The sequence below is a fragment of the Acanthochromis polyacanthus genome, chromosome 14, assembly GCF_021347895.1.
Source record: "Acanthochromis polyacanthus isolate Apoly-LR-REF ecotype Palm Island chromosome 14, KAUST_Apoly_ChrSc, whole genome shotgun sequence".
Taxonomy (NCBI): domain Eukaryota; kingdom Metazoa; phylum Chordata; class Actinopteri; family Pomacentridae; genus Acanthochromis; species Acanthochromis polyacanthus.
The window spans coordinates 37,131,505-37,158,588 of record NC_067126.1 but is presented as its reverse complement, the minus strand read 5'-3'; the positions used below and the strand labels follow the sequence as shown (position 1 = coordinate 37,158,588).

At 39.9% G+C, this 27,084-nt stretch overlaps 1 protein-coding gene across 7 annotated transcripts in view; it reads right to left on the bottom strand.

Moving 5' to 3' along the window:
• nalcn (sodium leak channel, non-selective) overlaps window positions 1-27,084 on the bottom strand; it is a 79,807-nt gene that overhangs the window by 44,947 nt on the left and 7,776 nt on the right. For 6 of the 7 annotated variants that reach the window (XM_022203235.2, XM_022203238.2, XM_051959180.1 and 3 more), the window contains 8 exons: window positions 25,551-25,634; window positions 25,274-25,413; window positions 25,049-25,177; window positions 20,959-21,110; window positions 19,396-19,538; window positions 19,020-19,124; window positions 15,272-15,358; window positions 192-323 (listed from right to left, as the gene is read on the bottom strand). In XM_022203235.2, coding sequence (XP_022058927.1) covers window positions 192-323; window positions 15,272-15,358; window positions 19,020-19,124; window positions 19,396-19,538; window positions 20,959-21,110; window positions 25,049-25,177; window positions 25,274-25,413; window positions 25,551-25,634 — 972 coding nt within the window. Of the gene's footprint in view, window positions 1-191; window positions 324-15,271; window positions 15,359-19,019; window positions 19,125-19,395; window positions 19,539-20,958; window positions 21,111-25,048; window positions 25,178-25,273; window positions 25,414-25,550; window positions 25,635-27,084 lie in introns of those variants that run through there. The other variant, XM_051959182.1, reaches the window with a different exon arrangement.

Genomic DNA, 27,084 nt, shown 5'->3' with positions numbered 1-27,084 from the left:
GTTCACATAGGGTGCAATCAAAAAAAGATGTCATGCTATTTTTGTACAATAATACACAAAAAAGGGAGGCTTTAAATTAAAAAAAAAAACACTGGTCGAATGGCTTGAATTGAGTTGCACTGCAACAAAAAGAAGAGTTTTGGAACTGTAGAAGAAATAAAGCAATAAAAATCAAACAAAAAGCATCTTACCTCTGCAAGGTAAAACTCATCATAGTGTCGGCGGTAGTTCTCGCCTTTATAATAGTTGCTAGCGGCGACGATGACGTCCACAGCGACCATGCTCAGGATAAACATGTGGAACACAGAGGATCGCATCAATTGCTGTGGAGACAGAGCAGCGTTCATATGTAATCAATGTGAATTGCACACAACAGGCAAAGAGAACATGAGCAGACATCAACTGGTATTTTTATTTGGTTCGCCCAGTGGCACACATCAAAGTTCGGTTTGGGTTCATGACGCCACAATATCTGAGATATCGTTTCCAGCCTCACACAGGGAAGACAGACAGACCATCAGCTATAACCTCAGCATATGAGGCATTTTTAAAGCACATTTTGCATATTTAGTTAGAATTTATTACCTTAGCATTGATTAATTTAGCATTTGGTGAGAAACTTTAACAAGCTGCCAAACCTACCACCTGCCTTATATTACTCTGGAGAACACTGTCAGCTACTCCCCAACAAATTAGTCAGTTATCTGCACTTAGATGCAATCCTTCTTTGTTTACTAAGTTCATCTCTACTTTTTTTCCTGATTAATTCTCACATCATTCAACCTTCATGCTGGATAAACAACATAAAACATCTAACACAATTAATAACATAAAAATACTTCAACTGAATATTTTGAGCATACATTTTGTAGAAAAATGTGATTGGTAAATGTGAGTTTAATCGTGTATAGCATAGTTTTCATGTCCTGTATATATCACATATTAAATCATATCATATCATATCATATGTTAGCCTAGCTGCGCTAGACAACCCACGGCAACGAATTTAATTCTCTGCCAGGGTGGGTCTAGTTACCCTCGGTAAGCCTCGAGGTTGGATGCTCCTAAAACTGGCCGACGAATCACCATGAAGTGTAGAGTCAGAAGGTGGGCGTAACTAAGTGACGACAGAGGCGTGACGATTCTGACAGAAACAACCGGAAACAACCATAGAAACAAGGATAGACAAGAAGATGGCTGCGCACAATAAACAGTTATCTTTCGACTCGGCTTTGGCCACAGCCCTTAAAGATTTGAAGCTAAAATTCAACCTGAAAGATAAACAAAGTATAAGATAAGAAAGATAAATAAGGCTTCACCGAACTCCCGCATCCTCTGATTTCCGGCGCTCTAGGAACTACGTCAGCCTATTCGTTGCGCTGATTGGTTGCATACCTACCCAATTGCTGCAGAGTGATTTGAAAGACAACCTTTTAGCCCGCCTCCCTCCCTGTCGAGAGTTCCTAGACCCTTGTGTCTTCAGACCTGGGTCTAGCGCGGCTAAGCTAATCGTATGTATCATCACAGTCAAAATAAAAGTCTCACAGAACACAGATTGGAGGATGATAGACATCAGACGCTGTACAAAAGTACAAATGTCAGTTCCTATATTAGGAGTGCCAACCAGTGACTGTACTATGCATAAATATATAGAAATGGGAAAAGAGGGCCTGCAACTAAACTGCATGAAATTCAAAGCAATCAGGAGGCTTTCGCTAGTCACTGCCAGAAACCTCCATCCAAACAGCACAGCTAGTATGTATTCAGGCAGCCAAGCACATGAAAGAAAAAGGGCAATAAATGCATGCTATTTCCTGTGGGAATAGCAGTGGCACTGAACGCCTCCAACAACCTCACATGATGGAAACAATTATGACATGGAAGAACGCAAAGAAACTGCAACAGAGCACATTGTGAGTGACACACGGCGCGCGCTCCTCATTTAGACAAGCGCGGTAACTATGCATTCTTTTTGGAAAACAATTTGACAGATGTGATGGCTGCCTTGAACTGCACATACATGGCAGAACGAACAGCTTGTGAGTGGGCCGAATCACTCACCCTAAAAAAAGACTTGCATGTGAGATTGGCAATAGGAAGAACTGGAAGGAAAAAAAAGTGAAAAAATGAGAGGAAGACTTTAAGACAGATGAAGAGTGTTTGCAGCATTGCTGGAAAGATCAACTTCGCCGCAGGAAAACGGGACCACTGCCATCCTCCCTCCCACACACCAATACACTTACAGTCCAAACTCTGCAAAGTCGAGCTAAACCCAATCTGTAACCAGGTTCAGTGCTCTGAAAAGATTTAAAAATGATGGAAATAGAAGGTGAAATTATCCGACTGAACTTCAAACATATGTCTAATCTACATCACATATTGGTTTTATAAAGAGCTAGAAAAGAGGCGCAGAAATTTAAAGGATTCTACAAAATCAGGGGACTTTCCTCACCACAAAATGACAGCAACTGAATGACACCACTGACAAAGCAGTGTGCAGTCTGTTGAGCCAAATCTGCAACATCTAGTGTTGCATGCACGGTATACAGATGCCAGAAAAATACTACAATACCTTTCTATTAAAATGATGCTAAATCCAGTTTTATTAGTACTGACACTTTTATTTGACCAGTGGCTCTAAAGAGTCGATAATTATTATCAATGTGCCACAGCGGTCACTGTGTCTGTATCGTTCTGCCTCCACTTCCTGCTGGTAAAGTGGGCATGCCAACCACTTTTCTCTCTCTTGGAAATTTCATAGCCCCAAGACATGGCTGCAAATTCAAGCGCTGATGCCGACTGTCCACAGATTGCGGATAAGGTAGATGCACAGACTGAAATTTGGATTTGATTCACTTTTATAGCAGACAGTGAGGGAAAGCCCACAGACAACACAAAGCCAGTAGGCAAGAAGAGATGCTTTAAAGCTACGCAGACCGAGGAAGCCAACAAATCCCACTTGGTGAAGCATCTCTTTGAGCGAAAGGCGGAATGCGATTGTGGTAGACATTGTAAGAACATCAAATGTATGTCAAACGAGTGTGAGTCATGTTGTAACAGGCAAACTTTTTTCACTATCTGAGTATGATGAGGTAATTAAATGACAGCCGTTTAACTTGGCCCACTTTCAGACATGGCAAACGTTTCTGTATGTAAATGCAGCGTTCACACTGGTAACATCAACCCACGTTACTGCAAGAGGCTAAAACAACATCAACTCAGAAAAAGCGAACACGAGGTGATTAAAATGTGCACTAAAGTACGCGGGTCAAAGTTCTCGGCCTCAGCAGAAATGTTACAGGAGAAAGATTGTTCTTGCATTATTGTGTCAACACATTTTAACTTCAATGCACTTGCTCCACCAATGTTCGAGCTTCGCTATATCTTTGCAGAAAAGGTCACTTCTTGAGCCTCCATATCTTCCTCAACATTATGCATGACGTTATCATAAAATGCTGTAAATGGCAATCAAACAAGTGGGATTTCAGTTTGTGAAACAGGTAGAAGTCAGATGTTGCAGGTCAGGTGAGTAAGGTTCATGAGGCAACAGTGCAATGCCACATTTTGCGGCTTCGACCAGCCGGGCTGTGTGGACCTGCCCTGTAGCAACAGCAGCCAGCTTGAAGCCCTCCTCTCCCATTTGAACTTTTCTGACAGTGATAGAAGACCTTATAGGATACAGCTGTGGCCAAAAATGGCGATTAAGCTTCTTGTTACCAAGTGAGGCAAACAACTTTTTGAAGTATCCTCATATGGATACACTTATCTCAGCAAGGATTCATGCTTTTATAGGCATCATGTAAAGGTGGAGAGACTTAAACGGGTGAAAAAGTGGTCTTAATGAAAAGTTCCTCCACTTGTGGTTGGATATGAAAATGCATAAACAGTTCTTTCACTGTTGGCTTCTTTTTACTGTCAAAATAATTCCATGTTCTGTTACATATGATTGCATTATTTGTCTTGATGTTTTATGTTTCTGCTTCAGCAACGGCATATGTATCAAATCAAAACTCAAAATTTTAGTATCCTGACACTAACAGCAACTTAAATGTTTTTCTTAATTTTTTGGTCACGTTTTGCCAACTTCAACTAGATGAACATACACACACGCCCACTGTCACACACGGTGGTTAAGTTCCCTGACTGAGAAAAACTTCCATATTCTGTCATATTACTACATTATTCGTCCTCATGCTCTAGGTTTCTGCTGCAACAGCATTTCACTACCAGTACAGAAATATTTAGGTGGGTATCAGACCAAAGTCAAAAATTTGGTATCCAGCATCTTCATGTTTGTTTTCTTAATTTGCTGTATTTTGGTCACACTTTGTGCCAACTTCAACTTCATGCCCAGGCCCATAGAGCGGCTGGCCTCGGGGATGGGTGTTTTTTTTTTGCAGAACACACACACTTGCCCACTCTCCAGACACACTGGTTAGGCTCCCTGACTGAGAAAAAGTTCCATATTTTGTCATATATTATTATATTATTTGTCCTTATGTTATAAATTTCTGCTGTAATATCATGTCAATATCACTTTTTGACTATTCATGCAGGTATTGGATTAAAGTCAGCACTACTAGCGTCCTATTTTTTTTCCCTAATTTGCTATATTTTGGTCATATTTTTTTGTCAACTTCTACTTCATGTCCAGGCCCACAGAGCGGCTGGCCTGTGGGATGGGTGGTTTTTTGCAGAACATACACACAAATGCCCACTCTCCACACACAGTGGTTAGGCTCCCTGACTGAGATTGGACGTGACAAAGCAGTTTGACATTTCCAGCAACCAGACGCTCTACCCCATGGGTGTTTTGGCTGAATGGAGCGGTGTGCGCGTGCGACTGTGGGCGTATATGTGTGTTTGTGAAAGAAGTTGCAGGAGAGACAGAGGCAGGCCTACAGAGAACAGAAAGTACACGCTCGTGCGTATGAAACGCTTGATTTTCTCAAGGTCCTGACTTTGCCCATATTCTCTGTCAGCTTTTGGGAATCACACTGCTAGGAAAAGCTGGAGAGCTAGCTGGAGAACGGTGCGCATTTGTAACCTCTGTCATATGGAGATACAGTCTGCCCATCCAGCTCTGCCACAGAACAACCTTTTAATCTCTTTCCTCGCATTTCCTCCTTTTTTTTTAACCCCCCCCAAGACTGGCTAAAGATGTGGTGCACTTCACCAGATAACGCTCTCCGTGTCATTCCAAAGGCAAAATGTTTAGTTTGCCCAATGCAGCTGATGGCACTGGCAGACCTTATAAGGCCTCAAGATGTCAGAATCAATTTAAGAGCATGAACTGCGGGACAAGATGGCTCTCCCCTGCCGTTTGATGTTTCTCAGCTTGTATGTCTCTGAAATCCTTTCCCACTTGTTTGATGGATGCTATTTATTTGTGTGGCTTCTGGCTGCTTCTTTGAAACACCAGGTGCTCACTGTGCACACACACACACACACACACGCACATGCTGAATTGAAGTGTCGCAAGCAGAAACCACACATTAAGTTGTGGCTTTGGCTTTTATCCAGGGAACACTGGCATCGTTCGGTCTGATGGCAAAGCAATGCTTAATTTTTGATACATCTCCACAGTGCATCTGCGGAATACAGCGTGCACTCAGCTCTTATTTTCTTCACAGATTATACATGATAGAAATTATGTATGCAAGTAATATTGCAGAGAAAAAAAGATATCATTTCAAGTGGCATGTAAATTGGTATTTGGGGGAAACAGTGAACTCTGGGTGTGCTTTCCTCCAGTAAAAATAAAAAAGGAAAATATCGTTAAAAATAAGAAGAAATAAACAGCAATTTCTGCTTTCATCAGAGCTTCTGGTTTCTTGTCTGAGTGCTTCTGTTCTTTATTACCCAATTTATGCCAAGTCAATCTAAGTCTCACCCTCTAAAGTCTGTCTGGCCAGAGGAATATAAACCAGAATCTCACAAAAGAAGTGAAAGAGATGTCTTAACGTGATTTGCTGTCAATAAGCGTACTGATTCTCTGGATGATATATATGCATCATACCTGGATGATCTCCAGCGTCTCCAACTGTAACACAATCAAGCCAGAGAAGCACACTGACTGCTTTCTCGTGCTCTGTCTGTTACCACAGACTGCCAAGAAGGACAAATGCTCTTTCTGCTGGTACATGAGACAAGTGTAGCACATGTGCACATAGCTGGCGGGATATAGCGGTATTCACACAGGAATTGTCACCAACAGACTGGGCCATGTTCTGGCTCCCGCTGCAGTTTTCTCTCCGTCTCCTGTTTACTGAGATTAGGAAGAAACTGGGTGGGATTACAGACTGTTTCACTTGAGTTATCTCTTCAGTTTGGTCTTTGCTGACAACAAATAAACAAATCATGATAATCAAGAGAACTGAATGAAAATATGTAGAGCAAGCACACTAATTCTGAAATCTGTCGTCAAATCGTGGCATCAGCACAGAGTTATTTCAACGGAACGCTTGTGGCTGAGGGAGTGGGTGTACAAAATCTTGCCGAGCTGGGGATCAAGTGAAGTGGGAGCCCCTTGACTTATTATGGCCTTGACTAGAGCAGGCTGACTCACGTCTCTGGCTGGAAAAACAGGTCTTAATAAAACATGATGGTCTCCCTGCCTGCCCCCTCCTACTCTTAATAATATCTGCTGTGCTCGGCCACCTCTGCATCCATTTGCTGTCTGATTCTCCCTCATATGCTTTTTAGCTCATCTAATTTCAGAGTATATCACTATGCATCAGTCTGATTGCAGTCTAGACTGAGCAAACAATCAAATTCACTCATCCCCTTTGGTCTATGAGAGCTGATCTCATAGGACCACTGACATCTTGTCCGCTCTCTTTCTGCAGACGACTTTATTTCACATTACACGTGTATATCTACCTTGCAGTGCCTCAGTGGAGTCTTTTTTTTCCCCCCACTATCTATAGTAATACTCTCACTAAGATTATTTTCCTGCTATCACGAGCCAATTCCCCTTCTTCTGTGCCATCCTTCTCCTTCCACACAAACTGACCTTAACCTTGACACATTGTGCGAATGCGTGTGTGAGCTTAAAATGATAGGAGAGGTGTCGCTGGGAAGATCCAGAGGGTAAAGATCAGTGGCAGTGAGGAAAAGGAGGCTTCCGGAGAATGAACAACCTCTGGCTTGGGAGGGAGAGGTCAAAAAGGCGTTCCATTCATCGGACCTCAGTACCCCCAAGTGAGCTGCTGGACTATCCATCACTCTGTATTTAGCTCTGCAGACAGAGGGCTGAGGAGGGGGGTAGGTAGCGAGCAGCATCAGCTGCTCATTACCAAGGAGACAATGCAAAATTAATCACATGATCCTCCTGGATTACTAGAAATAGCGTACATCTATCATGGTGATCCTATTCTTCCTCAATATCCCTTTAAAAGCTACTTTATTTAGTCTCACACTGGAATTCTTTAGTCTGTGATGCAATTTAAACGCTTGATTTTCCATCCAGTGGGCTACACCTGTAGAAAGTGTCACTCTGTTTTGCTTACAACAGCCAAAGCAGCAATCTGCAGAGTAATTACTGCGTGGTGGAGCATTGGGGGCTAATTAGTAGACCGATCTTTAGGGAAAGAAAGGGGACACTTCATTAACCTCCACTGGTCTATACTGTACTTCTTCCATGACAAAAAAACAGCAAAAATACTGAAAAACCTTTTTAAAAAATTTGCTTGAAAAAATGCAGAGCGGTTAGTGTGATTCAAATGCAGTGAAGTGGAACATTATGCAAATGTTAACATTCATAAATGTACTATAACTTAACCTTTGGAAAGGGCTGGTATGAACATGTCACTATTAAAAATCACGGAACATCCACATGTTCTTAACCGTAAACTCTGTTACAGATTTCAGTCTCTGAGCATAAAAATACATTAAGTACAGCGGACCACATAAACAAATACATGCATCTAAAGGTTTAGAGTAACATAAAATGTAATCTTGGCTTGAAAGCAACAGTCTGACATTTTGGGAAATATGCTTATTCTCTTTCTTGCTAAGAGATAAAACACAAAAGCATTTGTCCATTAAATATGAAGTTGGAGCCAAAAAATGGCTAGCTGGACATGAATCCTGGAAACGGGAGAACAGGTAGTCTGGCTCATTCCCAAAGCAAAATTCAAAGCTAGAAATAACCTGATTTTCTTCTTGTCTGCTGTTGGCAGATTACTGCTGGTAGATCTCAAACAGAAAAACAAAAAAGCACCACCTTCATTCGAACTGTGTAAACCAAATTCAAATAAAGTTGTCAGAGTACCGGCCAGAATCAGCGACAAAAGTACACAGTTAAACGTAAGCCTAACAATGAGGAGGACAGCTGTTATTATAATGAAATTAAACCGATATCGTTGTAAGTTTGTTAAAAACAATGACAAACAACTGGCAGAGTGAAGATGCTCCCTGCTTTGAGGGCTATTTTTGTTTATAGCCCCTCAGGAGAGGAAGCTGCCATTTCCTCTCTGTCTCCAAAAAGAGCAGGTGGTTAATCAATTATGTGCTATCTCCAACTGCTGCAGCCAGTTGGACCCAGACAGACACACAGGGACATGCAAAAATAGGCAGATGTCAACAGGCAGATCGACAGGCTGACACTTCGAAACACGGCGGCTTGACCGGACACGTACAGGTGGTTTAAAAAGACAGTCCGACAGGTACGACCGAGCTAGCAGCAGACAAACACAGGGACGCACACACAGGCCGCCTATCTGTAGATAGCACCCACCTGCCAGCCCTGAAACATTTTAATCATTTGACGGCCAATTACTCTGGAGCCAGGCAGAGCAGAACAGAAACTCACACTTCACTTCCCCGGCACTCACAGATGGCCCTGCAGGCTGGATCTCTACTGCCTGCCTTCACTCGACCTGTCTAGTCAGCCAGCGCCGCTCCCTTCTGATATGGGTGAAAAAGCAAAGAAATAAGGTGTGTGGCAAGGCTTTAGAGAAAAGAGAGCGGGAGGGATATCCGTCATTAATCAAAAATGACACCGACATAAACGGCATGCCTTCTCGCACCATCTATTACGACGTCAAAGAACAGAAATTGAGGAGAAAAACAACACTATAACAGAGTCCGTCCATTACATGGAGGTCTGTACATAGACTAACAGGTGTGTACTGCACAGCAACATGTACTAGTGCACAGGTGCATAAGCAGGAGTGCTACAGGAGTCACTGGAGCCATTAATCTCTTTCTGTGTACTAAAGTTATTTTACAGTGATTTAATAGTACTTGCATGTTTATTCTGTATCTGAAGAGAGATTCTTTTTCATTATTATTTAACTTTTAAAGATATACACTATTGGTGTAAGTTACAGTATCAAAACATCTAAAACTGAGAAAAACAATTACTCAACGCTTAATTATTTTCACATTGAAATGAATTACATTTGGAAATTCAAACTTTACAGTTCAGGACAAACTCATCTGCCCCAGGGTTTAAAGGGTCGTCTCACCCATTTTTTTTTTTTTTGCCGTTAAATATTTAATACTGCCATCCTTGTCATGCTTTTGATGGTATCTTTTAAATCCTTTTGAATCTATTTGACAGTAAATACTGAGCTGAGACTTGACTGTAACAAACCGTATCACAGATTAAACTGATATATGTGAAATATTTTACATATTACATGAAAGTTAGATTGAAATTAAGCATTTGCAACACCAATTTTCTTTAGTTTGTTGTGTACCAAGAAGCAGAACAACAATTTATTGGTGTCCAAAAACCTTTTATTAATGATTCACTTTGTTTACCTAGATTCATTCATTCATTCATTCATTGTCTGTTGTTTATTGCGTCATTGTTGTCTTATTATTTGTTGATAGCAACAGTTAATAAATGTTTTGCTAAGATTTATTCTAGATTCTACGATGCATTTCTTTGTTTGGGAACTGGAGGTCAATGAAATCAGAGTTCACAACTTCTGATTATGGACTGATTACCATAATTAGATTTGAAAAGATCTGAGTAGCATTCTAATAATAAAGAAATCTAATCCTAAAGGGTAGATTAGTCGACTACTACTGTACGGTATTACGCTACAAGTTGCCAAAGCAAATTATAAGTTAACCTGCTTCAATGCACGGGAACACAGCTAGTTTAAGCCAAATTGTTTATTGTTAAAATAAATAAAAATTTGAAGTCAGTGTTGGTGTAAACTATCTGAGACAAAAATCAGCCTCTTCAAAATAATTATCTGCAGAAACTTCCAAATATTGCCTCGCTTATTAAACCTCTCTGTGATCTCTGAATAGGCCTTTGTGGTTTGAAGGGCTGGGTTAGACCTTGCGGTTTTTTGACAATATCAAAAAAAAAAAAATCAAAACATTTTTCAGAGTGGTTTGATGGCTTGACATGCCACAAAATGCTGTCAGTGTGCGGCTGACAGTGGAAAACAGTGGATGACTTTGAATTTGAGCGCTGGATGACGCGTGTCAAAGCCACTCGGTGCTATTCAACTAATATTATACTTTAAATTTCTGCCTGCTTGATCACTCAAGTGTCAAGCGTGACGCAAATAATAATGAAGAACGGCTACAGCAGAAGAATGTAACAACGCATGAAAAAATGCCATTTTTGAGAAAAACTCTGACCCCTGTCAAACTCTAACAAGTTGCTGCAGTCACAAAAAACTCTCTTTTCTTTGCTCATTCCATTCCATTATCAAAGCACAAATTATGAGGCACGTTTTGGTTGATCAGCAGCTGTCACTCACTGTGAAAACACAGGTTTAGGTTGTAAGCCAGCCTGAGGGTAATGTGGCTTTTTAGGTTAAAGTTGCACTGAATTCTGTAATGAAAATACTTTCTGTTTTGAACTCACTACAGCTGACATCAATGCAAGCTGGCAGCAGTTCTTACACAATCCCTCATATAATTAAGCTATTGTTCTAGTCCCTCTAATTGATGTCACATGATTAATGCAGTCCCTTTGATGTTTTTCTTTTTCTCCTTGGCTTCCATGGTGGACAATGAAAAACATTAGCGATGATAAATAATTGAATTGATTATCTGCATAATTAATGTACCGCATGAAAAGGAGTCAGAAAAATAACCAGAGTAATGAGCCTTATAGATCTGTGGTTGACCAGGTGGGACAAATGGAGCTCACTGTGAATGATATGAGGCCTGTCTTCACGGATGATTCTGCAGGAGACTGTTTCATTCTAAAATAAAAAGGAAGGCGTCTCACTCTTTCAGTGTGTAACTAAGACTTGGATCTTTACCCAACTTCTACCACGTTAGTTAGCTGTGGAACCTTAACTTGTGCCTAAAGGGACTGAAGACTGCATGTGTCCAGCATAGTATTTACATCATTAACCACAAACTACAGTTTGTTTGCCAAAACCACAATCTTAATGACAACAACATTTTAACTTTAAAAGTTGTCCTGCTCTGGTACTGGGCTCATTTTTCACAGCAAACATAAAGTCTTGCACATCTATGTATACAGCACAACTGTCGTCAGAAGTAGAGAGAACTCAGAAATGTATTTTGTGCAGTATGACTGTGATAATGCAATCAATAAAAAAAACACATAAAGAAAACAAAAAACCCTAAAGTTTAGTTTGTGATTACATATATTCAAAAATGGAATAAGCACAACATTTTTCTTCCGAGCTATTCCATTAACCTTAACGCTTACCAAAAATGGTGACTCCGCATTCTTTAGATACTTTACTACACAACCTGCAGTTTAGCCAAGTCCCTGAATTGTTGTCATGCGACTGTTAGTCGCAGCTGAGTCACTAATGAATTCACTGAAGCACAGACCAAGTGCAGAATTTCTGTGTTGCTTTTTTTTGTTTACAGAATGTGGTTAGAACCAAGGGTTTACTTTTGGCAAATTATTAAACGAGACATGTAGAATAAATTGATTTTGAATAAATATCACAAATTTTAGGTTAGGTTTAGTTACGTTTTCTGGAATAATGGAACATCACAGATGAGTAGTTCAGGGACCATCCAGGAGAAGAAAATTGGACAATTCTTTATATTTTTACAGTTTCCAGTTGTGATAAATAGTGCAGTTTTCTTAAAGATAGCATGCCTTTTTTTAACATGTCAAATCTGGAGTTAATTTATAATATAACACTGACAGTCACTGAACTCCAACTGCCAATGCTATATCTGTTAAATGATTTGGTAGAATTCAGGCAAATAATAATGGATTAGATTTATATAGCGCTTTTTTAGCCACTCAAAGCGCTTCACAATGGACCCATTATTCATTCTGGTGGTGGTAAGCTACATTTTGTAGCCACAGCTGCCCTGGGGCAGACTGACGGAAGCGAGGCCGCCAATCTGCGCCTACGGCCCCTCCGACCACCACCAACATTCACACGCATTCATACACCAGTGTGGGAGCAGCACTGGAGGCAAGGCGAGTAAAGTGTCTTGCACAAGGACACAACAGCACATGACTAGGCGAGAGCAGGAATTGAACCGCCGACCCTTCAATCATTGGACGACCCGCTCTACCACCTGATCCACAGCCACCCCAAGTGGAAACTTGCACTGTTTCACAGAATATTCTTTAGACATTTGTTCAAATTCCAAGTAATGTGTTAAATTATGGCATGTCATTTCTGAAATGGCAAAAAAAATGCATAGAATTCAATAACAAGAAAACAAATTTAACTTGAAAATTGTTTAAATGTAAGGCTGAGCAATTAAATGAGCTCAATAATAATGATAAAAATAATTAAAGTATATGTATTTGGCCTATTTGGGTCAACACTCATCTGCACAATCAGCCAATCAGGCTACAGCAACAGGGTTGTGTAGCTGACATATGTAGAGCCAAAAATAAGTAAAAAAAAATACACACACATGCTGTTGGAAAAGTAGCAGCAGCACAACGAGTCAGACGCTGGCACTAGACGAGGAAAACAGTGATGTTATCAGACAACATCAGTGGCTTGGTTTGGATCTCTAAAGCTGGAGACAGAGCAGAGTGAAACCCACTGCAACACATCCAGGTAAAACTACAGAGACAAGAAATGCTCCTTTTCCAAAAGGGAAAGTTACCGTCCCGTCGAGGATAGAGAGAGAAAGCCAATATATTTTTACGTGGTATTATTATGTGGCATATGAAAGCAAACACGACTTCCAGTACCACTGTGCAGCTTCCAGTATGTGCAGCAGAATACGTTGCATTTTTTCTGTGATGTTTATTTTAAAACACTGACGGCTCCACAGAAAATCCAGTTCATGATTATATGTGTTAATTATATAAATGGCTCTTAATAAAATACATTATTACTTTGAACCATAACAAATCTTTGAAATTGAAGTTCACATTACATTTTTCTCATAAACAACCTTATTTTTCTTTTGACTCTTACACACCAAAGCACATTGTGTGTAGCCATGTTAGACGTGTCTCCTTCCTCATTAATTCAACGTATTTTGCGCTAATTAGCAACACTGATCAAGATAAATGAGGAATGATACATTTTTTTGGACATATCGTGGAGCCCTGTTTGAGTATTAGGAAACCTCAAACTATGCAGTAAATCACTTTAACCATCCAATCTTATTCATTACTTAGTTGGTTTTTTTAATTTGCATATGTTTGTCTCACTCTGCAGGCATGCATCCCTGACAAATGTCTTGTGTAACACTGGCCCTACTATGAAATGTACTCCTCTGATATTGTTAACAAGAAAGACTGATAAGACGACCATTCCTCTCGGTACTACTCTCTTTTTCTATCACGGTATTCATATGCGAGGCCCTCTTTGACAGCAGACATCTATCATAATATCTGGGCCACGGCTGGGAGCTGAATCGGTCCACGCGATGGAGGTGTGAGCTGCCCTGCCCTCTGACCCTTTGTCGATCTCACAGAAAGCTGCTTACACAAAGTCTGCATCCTTAAGGCGGTAAGGCGGTGTGCAGATGCAAAATAGTGCTGCGTTGGAAGAAAAAAAAGCAAAGATCTGCATTGATGGGAGAGTGTAGCTCCATGCATCAATAGGAGGACCTGTCTGAATAATAAATCATTTATTCAAAAGCTGCCAACACACTGTAACGATGTAAAATCTGCAACAAAAGTGAAGCTATCATACGGGCAATTATTTCTCATATTCTAAGCTAATAAAAAAACGTGTGTCCTTGACTGTATAAATACCCTTTCCATCCTTTCCCAGGTTCACTCTCTGCACTCAGCTCATCCACTCTGCAGATGCTGAATTAAACTTACATAAAGACAATGTTTTCTGTGTTTTTATTCAACAGAGATTGCCGTCACGCTACCAAGAATGGGTTCTTGAATCTATCTGTTAGCCCAGCTAAGTGATATTGCCAAACCGTTAAGCCAGGTTCTCGACATGCAGCTCTTTGTTGTTCTGCTGCAGCCCATCGCACTGGGACTCCCTCTCTGCCAACACATTGAAATGGAAGTTGCGTTTTTTTTGACCCTCTGCTATTGACAGCCTGAATGGTCTTCTTGTTAGCACACAATGACAATAATAGCTGTTTGCTATGAGTGAATAAGGCAAATGAAGAAGTCTTTGATTGTTCCATGTAATGCAGCACAAGGCTCAGAGGGAAGTCAGCCGTGTTTATCCCTCTGGTTATCCCTCTGTCTAAATCTTTCCTCCAACTGATGATGAGGCTCTGGGGAATACTGCATATTTCACTTTTTCTCTTTTCTCTCTCCCTTCCTCTCCGCCCAATTTCTCTATTTTTATTTGTGCTCTGTTTGTGTGCCTCCTTAAAGCTGGGCTCTGGCGCCGTATTTACTCCGTGAGGGTGGTGTTGACAGCCATCCTCCCTCTCATAGCCGGAGACTGTATTGGCAGTCCCTCACAGCGAGGGCCCAGCCTTTTACACCGCACCACGCCACTATCAACAGCAGGCCAGCTGCAAACAACGCCCGCTGCTTTCAGCTTATCTTTAAAGCCCAACCATTCGGATCACACCGACCACGCGGCCACGGCGGCGTCCGTTATGTAGAAGTCATTTAAAACTCATCTATCACTGCAGCGACATCATTAGTGCAGCTCTACACATCAAACATGAGCCTCCCCTCATTTAAAATCCCATCACTTAGCCATTTGACACAGCCACTGAAGACAGAGACAAATGCGAAAACAATGAGGTGATACTGCGCGCGTCCGTGTCAGTTGTTAAATGGATGAAGTTTGCTGATTCTTTGTTAATACGCAGAATAAGAATTATGCATGGGAGGGAGAGGAAAAAGAAACGGTTTACACCAGCAGCATATTTATTATGTGCTTGTCTTTACCTGGAGGCACGCAGGCGCTCTGCCATGTGGTTTGTTGACGTCCACCGCTACAAGCTGCCATCCCCCAGCAGCGTCTTCGTGGAACATCTGTAGCAGGAAGACAGCACATAAGTGGCAGAACACACGTACACACACACACACACACAAAAAAACCCCTGCATACCATTCAAAGCACTGGACAAAATACAGAACACACATATCAACCCTTTGGCTACATCTTCATAAAACATCTGTGACCAGAGAAAAGCTGACGGCACTGTGCACAGATCCAGACCCACACAAACAGCATGATAGCTACTAAATACAGTATGCAGGCCTGAGGACTTAACACTAGAAATAAAAACAAACCAATATCACAGCAGAGACTTTCCAAGCTGTGAAGACAGCTGGTTCACTCATTAATATCAATCATTGTGTCCAAACACGAATGAAACAACTTCGTATTAAGAAATATGACAACTTCAAGCTAAAGTCTGTCTCTGGTCATTGACTTAACCATTAAAAACGCATCTCTGTACACCACAGTTGCATATTTAGAAGATTTTTTCATGAAAATAATCCCTTTTTGCATTAGATGTAACTCTAAGACACAATTTCTCTTTGAACATGTGGCTCCAAAAGGCCTCCATCTCTCTCTCCTTGCAACCTTCCACACTTGTTGCAACTCAGATTTTAGTAGAGTTTTTCAGTCTAATCTCTACTAAAAACCTCAACACTCGGAAGACAATATAGCAAAGTCAAAAAATGAGGAGTGTGGCATGAGGTTGTGTCTCTCAGGGCCACCTCATACCAGTCGTGCTCTCTGGGGAACACAAAGAAAGGATTATATTGTTTCAGCCTCTGTGATTGACAGTTACGTGTTACACCACAGCTAATTAGTTTTCCCCCCTCTAAGATAAAGATTGGGGCATGACGATGTGACTACAATTAATTTTGATAATGGCAAGAAAGGCTAATTGTTTTCAAGGTCAAAGCAGTATGCCGGTGGCACTCGCCTGTTTTCCATCATGAGGTTTTAGCATCATGGATTTCCAAGACTGAAAACTGTTCAGTGTTCCTTTTCAATTCCAATCCAAACATCAACCACTGACAGTTTTTCCTCTACAATCAACAAAACCGCAAAATACAAATGCAGATCCACAACTCCATCATGTATCTATTATAGATATACATTAGTGTTTACATAGCTGTTGTCGCTTATCACACTTTTATGCATTTTTTGTTAATTCTTAAGACGTCCTGCTGCCTCCTCAGCTTCCCAGTTTTCAGTTGTAATGTAATTACAAATCCTACAAAATACTTTCTCTCTTCATTCTCTCACTTCACGCCTCCTTTCGAACTGTCTTGGTCAGTCCAGACTGCAGTCTGATGCAAATGTGGCAAGAAACAAGCAAATGTCTGTCACATCAAGAGAAACAGAGCATAAATCAAGAAGAGAGTAACAGCGTTTTCCTCCTACCCAAAAAGATTTGCAAACTGTCAGTGCTAATTCTTAACCTAAGTGGTTGCCATCTGGATTGAACAATGATGAGAAATCTTTATAGAATTAACAAAAAGTGTTTCTGTTATTACTGTTTTGGTCCTCACCTTAGGATTGTATTTTTGAGCCTTAAATTCTGCAACTATTCCTCATTAGTTCTCTCTGACAAATGTCCTGTCTCTGGACAATTTACGGGCGGTGAAATGTTGCATTAAACACAATGAAATGATTATTTTTTTCTGCACATCCCAGCATGATAAGAAGACGAGGTCAAGCCCCGGGTTCAGCTGGAATACAGCACTCCTGCCGCTTTGCTCAGGGGTATAAGTGGCAGCTTGCCAGTGCTGGAGTTCGAACCCCCAACCTCAAAATCCAAAGCTTTGACCGTTGAGCCACCACTGCTCCCCAGAAGAACAAAAGAAAGAGCAGGAAAAAACTGAGATGAGAACACGGCATCTTTCAAGGTCAGTCTTGTAATTTGCTTTCCTACATCCATCTTGAACAAAGCCAGTAAAATCCAAGTTGCAATTTTAAAATTAATATCAAACTCTTAAGGTGGAATGTCTTTCATTACACTTGCTTACTTAAATTTTGCAGTTGTCACTCGCTTAGTGGTTCATGTTGATTTATTAGGACGCTAATATTCGCAACCTTGGCTATCTTGTGGCATCAAATTATTTCTGGGGGCATTTTATGTATTTATTAGACACAAATAGTGGAGAAGTGACAGGAAATGAGAGATGATATGGAACTGAAGCCAAACGCTGTCACTGGGTTGGATCATACGAGACTACACGAGGTTTGGCAAAGTAAAGCTAAGCAAGGTTGTCCAGATGTCCTTCTCCTCGGCCATGTTGTCCAGCTCATCGTAGTGAAAGCGATAATCCTTCAGCATGCTCTGGATCAAAGGGATATATCCTGAAGGTATGTTGATCAGATGCCCAAACTACTTTCCTATCACTGCCAAAGAGAAGCAATTCCTCTCTAAGCTCTTTGCAAACGACCAGCCTCCTCACCCTTTCCTTGAAGGTGACCCCAGATATCTGGTGACAATTTCAGCTATTTATATCCATGAACCGAGGATTTGTCTTGAGTACAAAACACTCCAATCATAATTGTGTGGAGGTTTCTTTTATCTAATAGGCCATCTTTGGCAGAGGACAGACACTGCTTGCATTGAGCACACAGACCTGATCGCAGTCACATGTTTTTATACATGAATATTGAACCACTTTAACTGTAACATTAGTTAATTAACCACTGGTTATGTTTTTAAATTTTATTTTTTAATATAATTTTCTATGTTGGCTAAATAGGAAGAACTACCTGCTGACATTTTTTGTATGTGTTTGATGTTTGGATGAAATTCTTTGCAGGATAAAACACACACTTAATCAGTCTAATATTTCATCAAGCATCCAAATATCCACAAAGAATCCACCTGACTTGTGGCTCTCCACTTGAATCCTGAATGATTTAGAAAACCTTGGCCTGAGTACTACCCACCTTTTCTTTTCTTAAACGTCTTCCAGAGTCTTTCTGAGACCAAAAAAATGTCCTTTTCCTGATGAAAAGTTTTGGTTTACCCAACAGCAGAAGAAACGTCCACGCTCCCAATTTCCTAAAGGAGCAGGAACGATTCCATAACTCCAAAAAAGTGTCCACCCTTTATCTGAGACTTCAGTTCCAAAGCAAAAGCTCTGGCTAGAGGTAAACCACCTTCCCCCAGAGAAGTGACATTTCACACAGCCAACAGCAAAGTGTGTGAAGCAAACCTTTGCCTCACTTAGCTCACTTGTCACTTGGCCAAATAAATGTCTCCTCTGCACCATTTGAGAAAGAGAGTCATTTTTATCTGGCTTAATTTTTAATTAAATGGATTTGATATTACAGATTCTGATGTCCAATCTATTATAAAAAACAGACATCTGATTGTATACGAGCCTTCAGGCAGTCAGGTTTTTACATAACAGGAGGTATTTATTGATGACCATGCTGTCCTAAGATGGCCATTCCTGTCAAAAAGTGTTTGTGTCCGTTCCTTTGATTCCTCAGGATTCATGCAACTTTGATCAGCTCAACTTTGATGAATGAACAGATTTTTTTTCTGCACTGAAAAACCAAGATGAGCAGGTTTAAAACAGAAAGACAGGTTGCAATAAATGTTTAAAATCGGGTCGGATTTAGGCAGCACATATGAGTCAAGAGCACGGTTTGTTAAGGTGACATTTTATGGCTCTACTCCGTCTGAGAGTGTGACGGTTGTACCTGTGTTGTAGCCGTAGAGGTGGTGCTGCTCCTCGACCCCCACATCTGCTGAAACTGCACCCTGATCTCTGCGAATGTCTCAATGATGACAGCAATAAACACATTCTGCAAAAGAGAAAAAGCAGACGGAGTGAGAGACAGTGAGAGACTGTAGTGGGAATTTAAAGCAAATGACCAAGTTCAAGGGAGTTCTTCTCGCTGTGATGCGATATTCATTCTCCCATTAGCCAGAGAATATTCTACTAACAAGGGGGAGCTCATCATGTCTGTAGGTGAAATATTAGGCTATGTCAATTAGCCAAAGCCTTTTGCGGTTCAAATATCCCCTGAAATTATGATGAAAAGTGCAGCAGAGAGAGAAAGTCTTGGCTCTAACCTTGACAAGCCATGCCAAGAAGAAAATGAGAGTTATAAAGTAGAAGTAGGAGCGCCAGCGAGGGAAACTGTCGATGGCTCTGTACATGAGGAACACCCAGCCCTCCTGTGACGCGGCCTCGTACACGGTAAAGATGCTCGTACCTACGCAAAAACACAGCGATGTACAATAAGATGAAAGGCAGAAAGTGTTGGAACGAATGTCAGTGCAGTCTTTAGTCTAACACGGTGATGTCTGTGAACCTCACACCAATTATTACGGTTCCCTGAAGACGACACCTACATCGAGTTTCTCTTTTTATCTATAATGAATGTAAATTCTGACAGCTTACACGGTTAAAAATACAGCACTCGGGTATCCTCACAGTCCCTTTGTTATAATGACAAGATTTAAAATTCCAACTGTTTGGCAGACTCATTAGCATGATGAAGTGATCTTTGATGCATGCCTTTGTCGCTGACAAATTCGATCCGATGTAGCTAATTAACATAAATTATGTACGTTGGCCAAACTACAAAGTGAAACTCTTGGCTGTTTTCTGGTTAATGTGCTCTCTGCAAATGAACTGTCTGTACTTTTAACACTCGGCCAAAGATGATTTCATCAAGAAAGAATTTCATTTAAGTTTAATGTCTGAAAAGCTGGACAGCAGTCGGTGTCCTTTTGCCTTTCAAAAAAGATGACCAACAGATTAGTGAGTTTTCTACATAAATAAACTCCCTGATTGAAGTCAAGTCAAGTCACCAGCTACAAAGCAAATTTGAAACAACAGTTACAGTGCTTTCCAGTGAAAAAGATCACGATTGCTGTTCTAAATTTTTACTTAACTTAGCCTAACAAGTTTTGACATTAGGATTAAGACCCTATCGTGTTATTTATGGTGTGATTTTACCTTAGTAATTTATGTATTAGGCATTAAAACTCTATAAAAAAGTATACAAAATACTATTTATCTTCACAAAAACATTCCAAGGTTGAGACTTTACAGTGTTAAACTGGTAAGAGATTACTAGTAAGAAAAGTAAGTAAGATTACTAGTAAGAGATGTCCAAATCTGTTAGTTACACGAACAAATACATCAAACCCTTGTTCTAAGCTTAATGTCTAATTACTCAGTACTTGACCATTAATGAAAACACATGTGGTTCAGCATTTTTCCTACAGTGCACCTAAAGCAACTTAGAAGCTACACAGATTTCTAAAAAGTGTCCCCAGAGATAATTTAGGTCACACATTTAGACTGTACATTGCACCGGATGCACCATACTCCAGTCAATTATGTGTAAATTAATGTGCTGTTTACTGTGAAGTTCTTAGTCTCCTTCACAGCTACTGACAGATTAGGGCACTGTGCACTGCCACTGGATCTGAGAACCGCGATGCAGCGACATGGCACAGATTTACAGGTGAAAGGCTCAGTTTATATATTTAGCAGCACAGAAAAGATTTTAGTTAGCTTGCAATGCTAATTTCATTTAGTGCTCTCTTGTTCTAACTAAGAAATAAAAGCTGTGAATGTTATGTACTGTGTAATGTACTGGATATGCAGCGTGTAGCTCATACCGAGTTCATTGAATCCACTGTAACCGAGCTCCTGCCGGCTAAGGCCCAGCTCCTCCAGGTCCATGCATTTGAAGCCATGAGGACACTGGTAGCCTTCTCCATCAGGTGAGCAGTGGGTGTCTGGGATGGCCAGGCTGTTCCATGTCACATTACTGACCAAAAGGAGACAAAAACAATCATAAATCATATGTTAGCTGGCGATGCCTGGCATTAATGTCTAAAGAAAAAGGTGACAAATATACTGTACAGGGGGACGTGTGAGTAAATTTCTCCTGCTCGCTCTCCCTGTCTTTCAGCCACAGGTGTTACCAGGAGCTGGTTGATTTCCCTAATGAAAATTAATGCCCTCAAATTACCTGCCCAGACATTCATCCAAATTGTTTATTAAGGGGTACAGGATCAGAAAGGATAATTTATTGCACCATCACAAAGGGCAATCAGAGGCATAGAGGTGAATCCCGATAAAGCTAATTATTCAGAAGCAAATACCAAAGTCTTTTATCAAAGAAGTCACTTTTGAAGATAAACGAGGAGACAAAACGTACCCTGATAAGTCAATATTAATAATTATGTGAGTCAAATAAAAAAAACATGTTTGTGATAAGAAAATATTCATGATTGGTTTTCTCAAGCTATAATTTGATAACACCGGAATTAATTTGTAAAGCTTTGCATAAATTAAACGTAGAGTTCCTGTCGACTGTTGCTTTGTGTTGACGCTCAGTCACAAGAAACTGAATTTCAACACATGACGGAATATTTTACTAATGCTGGTACATGAATTGGTTCAAGTCATCCAATAATATAGCTGCAAAAACAGATAACTCCGTTTTGATAAATTTTCAGAAAACGTTTTATTTTGTTGTTTACGTGGGATAATATCAATCAAACTGAAGTCGAGTGGATTTGACTCAGTAGAAAAATACATGACAAAATAGAGAAAAAATAAATTATTAGTGTTGTTATTATTATTATCTCAAGTAAACAATCATATATATTTAGAAGATGACTTGTAAAAATGTAACATAAGATGGCAAACATTTCACTAGTAACTGCTCAAGCCATAAAAAACAACAAACAATAGAGCTTAGAATAAATCATCTAAAATACAACTAATTTTAAAATTATACATTTCTGCCCAGTTACAGTTTAGATTTTCCAAATGAGATAAAACAGCTTTAAATGATCAAAAAATATTCTAAAACAAATGCACATAAGAATGTTTTAAAAATAAACGTAAGGAAATAATGCTACAATTTAAGAAATATATCAAAGAATTTTTAAAAAAAACAGCACAAAGATGAAATAAAACCTCGATCCAGCCGTCCGTAGATCTTAATTTCAGGTAAATCCAACAGACATTTCATTTTAAAATTGCCCTCACATTCACAAACTACAACCACGGCCATGTAGTTTTAATGAAATCTTCAAAACATAAATCTTCACCCTGCTGAAACCTAAGCACATTATTCAAGCCGAGGAGCTAAAGAGTGACGAGGTCAATGGCAGAAATCCTGACATTCAGAAGGGGAGACCCTACTTTGTTCACAAATCCAAAGCCCCTTTTCTTCTAATATCCATATCAGAAAATGTCTCCCCTGCTATTTTTTTTCCCAATTTCCAGCAAATCCCTCATGTGTGAAAAGCTAGGGAGCTTTGACTTTATGCCAAGGGCACATGGCAGATAGAGATTAGACACATCAGGCCACATGTGACATATTTCTAAAATACCTCCATTAGGCGCGCACACACACACACACACACACACATGTATATATATGACAATGAGATGCACAGCTACCACATGACTTGTGGGCTGATGCTACAGAGGGACATCAAATATCAGACTGTTGTCCTGTGCTATCTGTGCTGCTACTCATGGCCGACATATGCTCAGTCCCTGGGGTCCGTGGGCACACATCAGTACAGAGAGATGGATGAGCTTAATACAAAGGCTGGACAATGTAGGGAATGTTAATTATTATAATTAGTGTTAACTCTGGCTGCAGCCTGGGGCTTCAACCATGATCGTCACTTTCTCTCTCTTTTGTCTCCACAAGGAATTCCTATTTTCTGCTTCATATTCTACACCGTCTTCACCCGCCACATTAAAAACCTTCACGAATGAGCTTAAATATCTGTACAGCAACATGTGCACACTGTCACTCTTCCCAATTCTACATCATCCTTTATGCTATTTTTAATTTAATCTTTTTATCTACCATATATTTATCGCTCATTTGATTTTGTTTAACCTGATTTATTTTATTGTTAATTTCGTTCTGTTTCACTCTTTCTTAAACTGCTTACTTACATATTTATTTGTTTACTAATACTATTATTATCATCGTTGTTATTTGCATTAGGTTTATGGTTTTGCTCAGTATTTTCTTTTACTCCACTTCTTCTTTCCCTTACTTGGATGTGTCATTTTATGATTGTATCTGGTGTTGCTGTATTGATTCATTTTCAAAATATTTTACCGCGTTTTACTCAACTTACTGACCAGCCATCTGTTTTTAATGGTCTTCCTGAGCATTCACCTCTTATTTGCAAAGCACTTTGTAAGGTCTTTAACAGGTGCTTTAGAAATAAAGTCATCACTACTATTTTTATTATTATTATTGTCGTCGTTGGCATTATTGTTTAAGTAGATAAATATATAGTATATAGTGTTACCAGTGGACCATCAGTTTAAAGTCTTTATGTGATTGTCTTGTTGTGTCTCCCTGCGGTTGTTTAATATCTTTTTGTGTTGATTTCTCTGATGGTTTTTTGCATCTCTGTAGGGTTTTTTGTATCTGTGTGGTTGTTTGTTGTCTCTTTGGGGTTGTTTTGCATCTCTTTCTGGTTGTTTTGTGTCTCTTTGTGTGGTTGTTTTCTGTTGCTTTGCTGTTTTTTGCTTCTCTTTTGAAGTATTTTGCATCTTTTAGTAGTTGTTTTGTGTCTCTTTGTGTGGTTGTTTTCTGTTGCTTTGCTGTTTTTTGTTTCTCTTTTTAAGTATTTTGCATCTTTTAGTGGTTGTTTTGTGTCCTTTTCTGGTTGTTTTGTGTCTTTTCATGCTTGACTATGTCTTCATTTATTTGTTATTATTATTTGTAGTAGTCGTAGCAGTAGTATACAGCAGAAATGTACAAGATTTCAACATTATGATCACTCATTTCACTTTTATTACATTTTTTTTTCCACATTGCACAAATTTTATACATTATGTTTGAGTTTGAGGCTGCAAGAATACACTGCTCACCAAAAAAAGAACATTTTCTGCCAATGAGCTCTTGCCTATGTGCTTGCTAAATGACTGCATTTTAAAAATCAGACACTCCTGTACACAAACACTGACCCATTACTGGTTTGCTAAATGTTCAACCACGTCACTATGCAAAGGAAAACTGCCGTTCTCAAAGCAGATCACAGTTGCCATCTCCTCTCCCCATGAGATTTTCATTATCAAGTACTGTTTTTTTCTACTATCAGCACATAAAAGTAGATTCCCTCTGATAATAAGATTATTATAAAGAGAACCAAGTCCCCAAAGGTCCAGCTCTTTTAGCCTCTTGAAAATCCTTCATGTCTGGCTGGAACCCAAAGGCAGAGATAAGTGGCATAATCGATACAAAGCAGCATTTGGTTACGTAATCTGTTTTAGAACACAATGTGGTTTAAACTAACATCACACAATTTCCACTTCACTGCATATTTAACAATGCAGCTGTTAGCAAGGCATGCTGAACAGCGCCACTGGTGATGATGATTCATGATACGAGAAGCAAATGCTTTCGTAAAGAGAAAATTGACTGAGACAGACACCTGACAGACATTTAGGTCTCTTGAGTTTAGGGGTGAATTTAAGTCAGATGCAGCTTTTGTACTGTGAAAAATCTATGAATATTGCATTAATTTCTATCATCCTATATACAGATACTCTCAGCATTGCTTCAGTAAACATGAAATGCATTAATGCTAACAACAACACCCTAGATTCATGATAATTCAGTAAAAATGCTTAGTTATGGAGTTCTCTGCAAAGATACCAATCTGAGGCCAAAAAAATCATCCAGAATTACACTTCTTAATACTTCTTTCTTACCCTTTTTGAGTGTCATTTGTAACGCAGTGATGGTTGAATGTGCCAAACATCTGGACACCCAGAATTCCATAGAGCAGGAGAAAAAACAGCAGGAAGATGGACACACTCCAGATCTGCTCCCCGGATCGCCTGCAAAAGCAGAACACAGCAGAAAGATTTATCTAAGAGCCCTATTTTACACATATCCATCCATATTTAATAGAAACACTCATGAAAGCATTGTACTTCAGAATGTTGGTGATGCGGGAGCGGGGGAGCTCAAAGCGGAAGTAGATCCTGAAGGCCCGGATCATAATAAGGGCTCGGGGGATTCTCAGCATTCCCCACGGAGACATCTGATCCACGAGCTCCGCTATTTCAAACACCTACAACAAAGAGAAACTGATTATTTCAGAGGTGAAACAGACACTCCAATAAACTGCCTTACGTCAATCTGTACAAGAATTTCCAGTGTAGAGAAACTTCAGCGTATATAGATGTAGTAGTAAATTTTCCAATGCACCTGCAGCACCAGTGAGACCCAGATGAAAAACACCATGAATCCATCAAACATACACCAGCGATCTTTCACGTAGGAGTTATCCCCCTGTGAAGAGACGGACAAAGAGGAGGCTTCAACTGTGAAAAGAGGGAAAGACTTGAAAGAGCAGGAAACGCGAACATGAATGAATAAATAAGGAACCGACTCTGAACATCATCATTATCCAAGGCTGTGTTTTTCAAGAAATTACATGTATTTTAACAATCACAAAACATCCTGTGATGTTTCAAGGCTTCGGTAATGCCACAAAGTCTTCACAGCTAAAGACTAGCTTTGCATCGCCTTGTGAAAATCTGACAGAGAAAGCTTTAATGGCGACAGTGAATGGCTCAGTAATACTCGAGAAAAACAACAAACAAAAAAATGAAATTACTGGGGCCCATTTCCACAGATTGACCACAATATTCAAACAGCCTGCTTTCAACAGGATAAGACAAAAAATGATTAAGCCCCTGAAGTGTGAGCAAACTGAAATGTCAAGGGGCCATCCAAAATGGGCATACTTAATTACCACTTAGAGAGGGAGAGAGCCTCTGAGAAGCTCTTAGGGGGTCAGGCTTCCACAGGAAGAAAGGCTGCAGATAGGAGGGTGTGTTCTGAAACACTCTGCAGATAACGAGCGTGTTTGATTACACAAACTGACAAGTACAAAAGCATGCCATTATTTTACCACACTATGGCAATCATTTGTGTTGGGCGGGAACCTTCAGCGGCAACAAAATACAGCCTCCAAATGTCAATAAATAGAGTTACAGGCTTGCTAAATATATCCACTGGGCTACATTTTAAAATAGAAATCACTTAAAACCTCGAAATTCAAATGCATCACATGTATCGTATTTCTAGAAGCTGAATTAAATGCCAAGTCCAGTGACAATAAACCGAAAAACAGCATCTCATTCTTTAGAAAAAGATGTGTTTTATCTGATTTTAAGAACAACAGGAAATGCTGCAATAAATAAGCAGAGCTGCTTCTGTTTTATGCTGTTTTCCTGCATTAATGATTCTAATTCTGTGTCCTCCGGTGCCTCCCTGTTTGTTATCCTTGATTTGCCAATTAAGCTGTCCACACTTTTTATGGCAGTAATTATGGGTCTTTCATCTGCCAGCTGTCTGTTCCTGGATGCTGCTATAGAATATTTTCGGTCTACCTCAAATCTGAATTGTGTTGATTCATCTGAATTCACAGCTCAGTGTAACTAGTAAGGTTGATTTTGGAGTGTGATTAAACACAAAGCCGCTGTTTTAAATATGACAGGCTGTGATGACGGGCAGACAACAGAGGGATGAACTGTAGTCAGCGAAAACCAGTGGCTGAATTTGCAAAGTGGGAAGAAACACTAGCAAAGACTAACTTGTAATCATTATTTTTGTGTACACCTGTGCGAGAGAGAAAAGTTTTTAGGCTATGACCAAGAAAGCTACAATTCTCACCCCAATACTGATCTTATAAATGGTAAATTATGTGTCTGAAATCCAAAACCTCCCGTCAGGT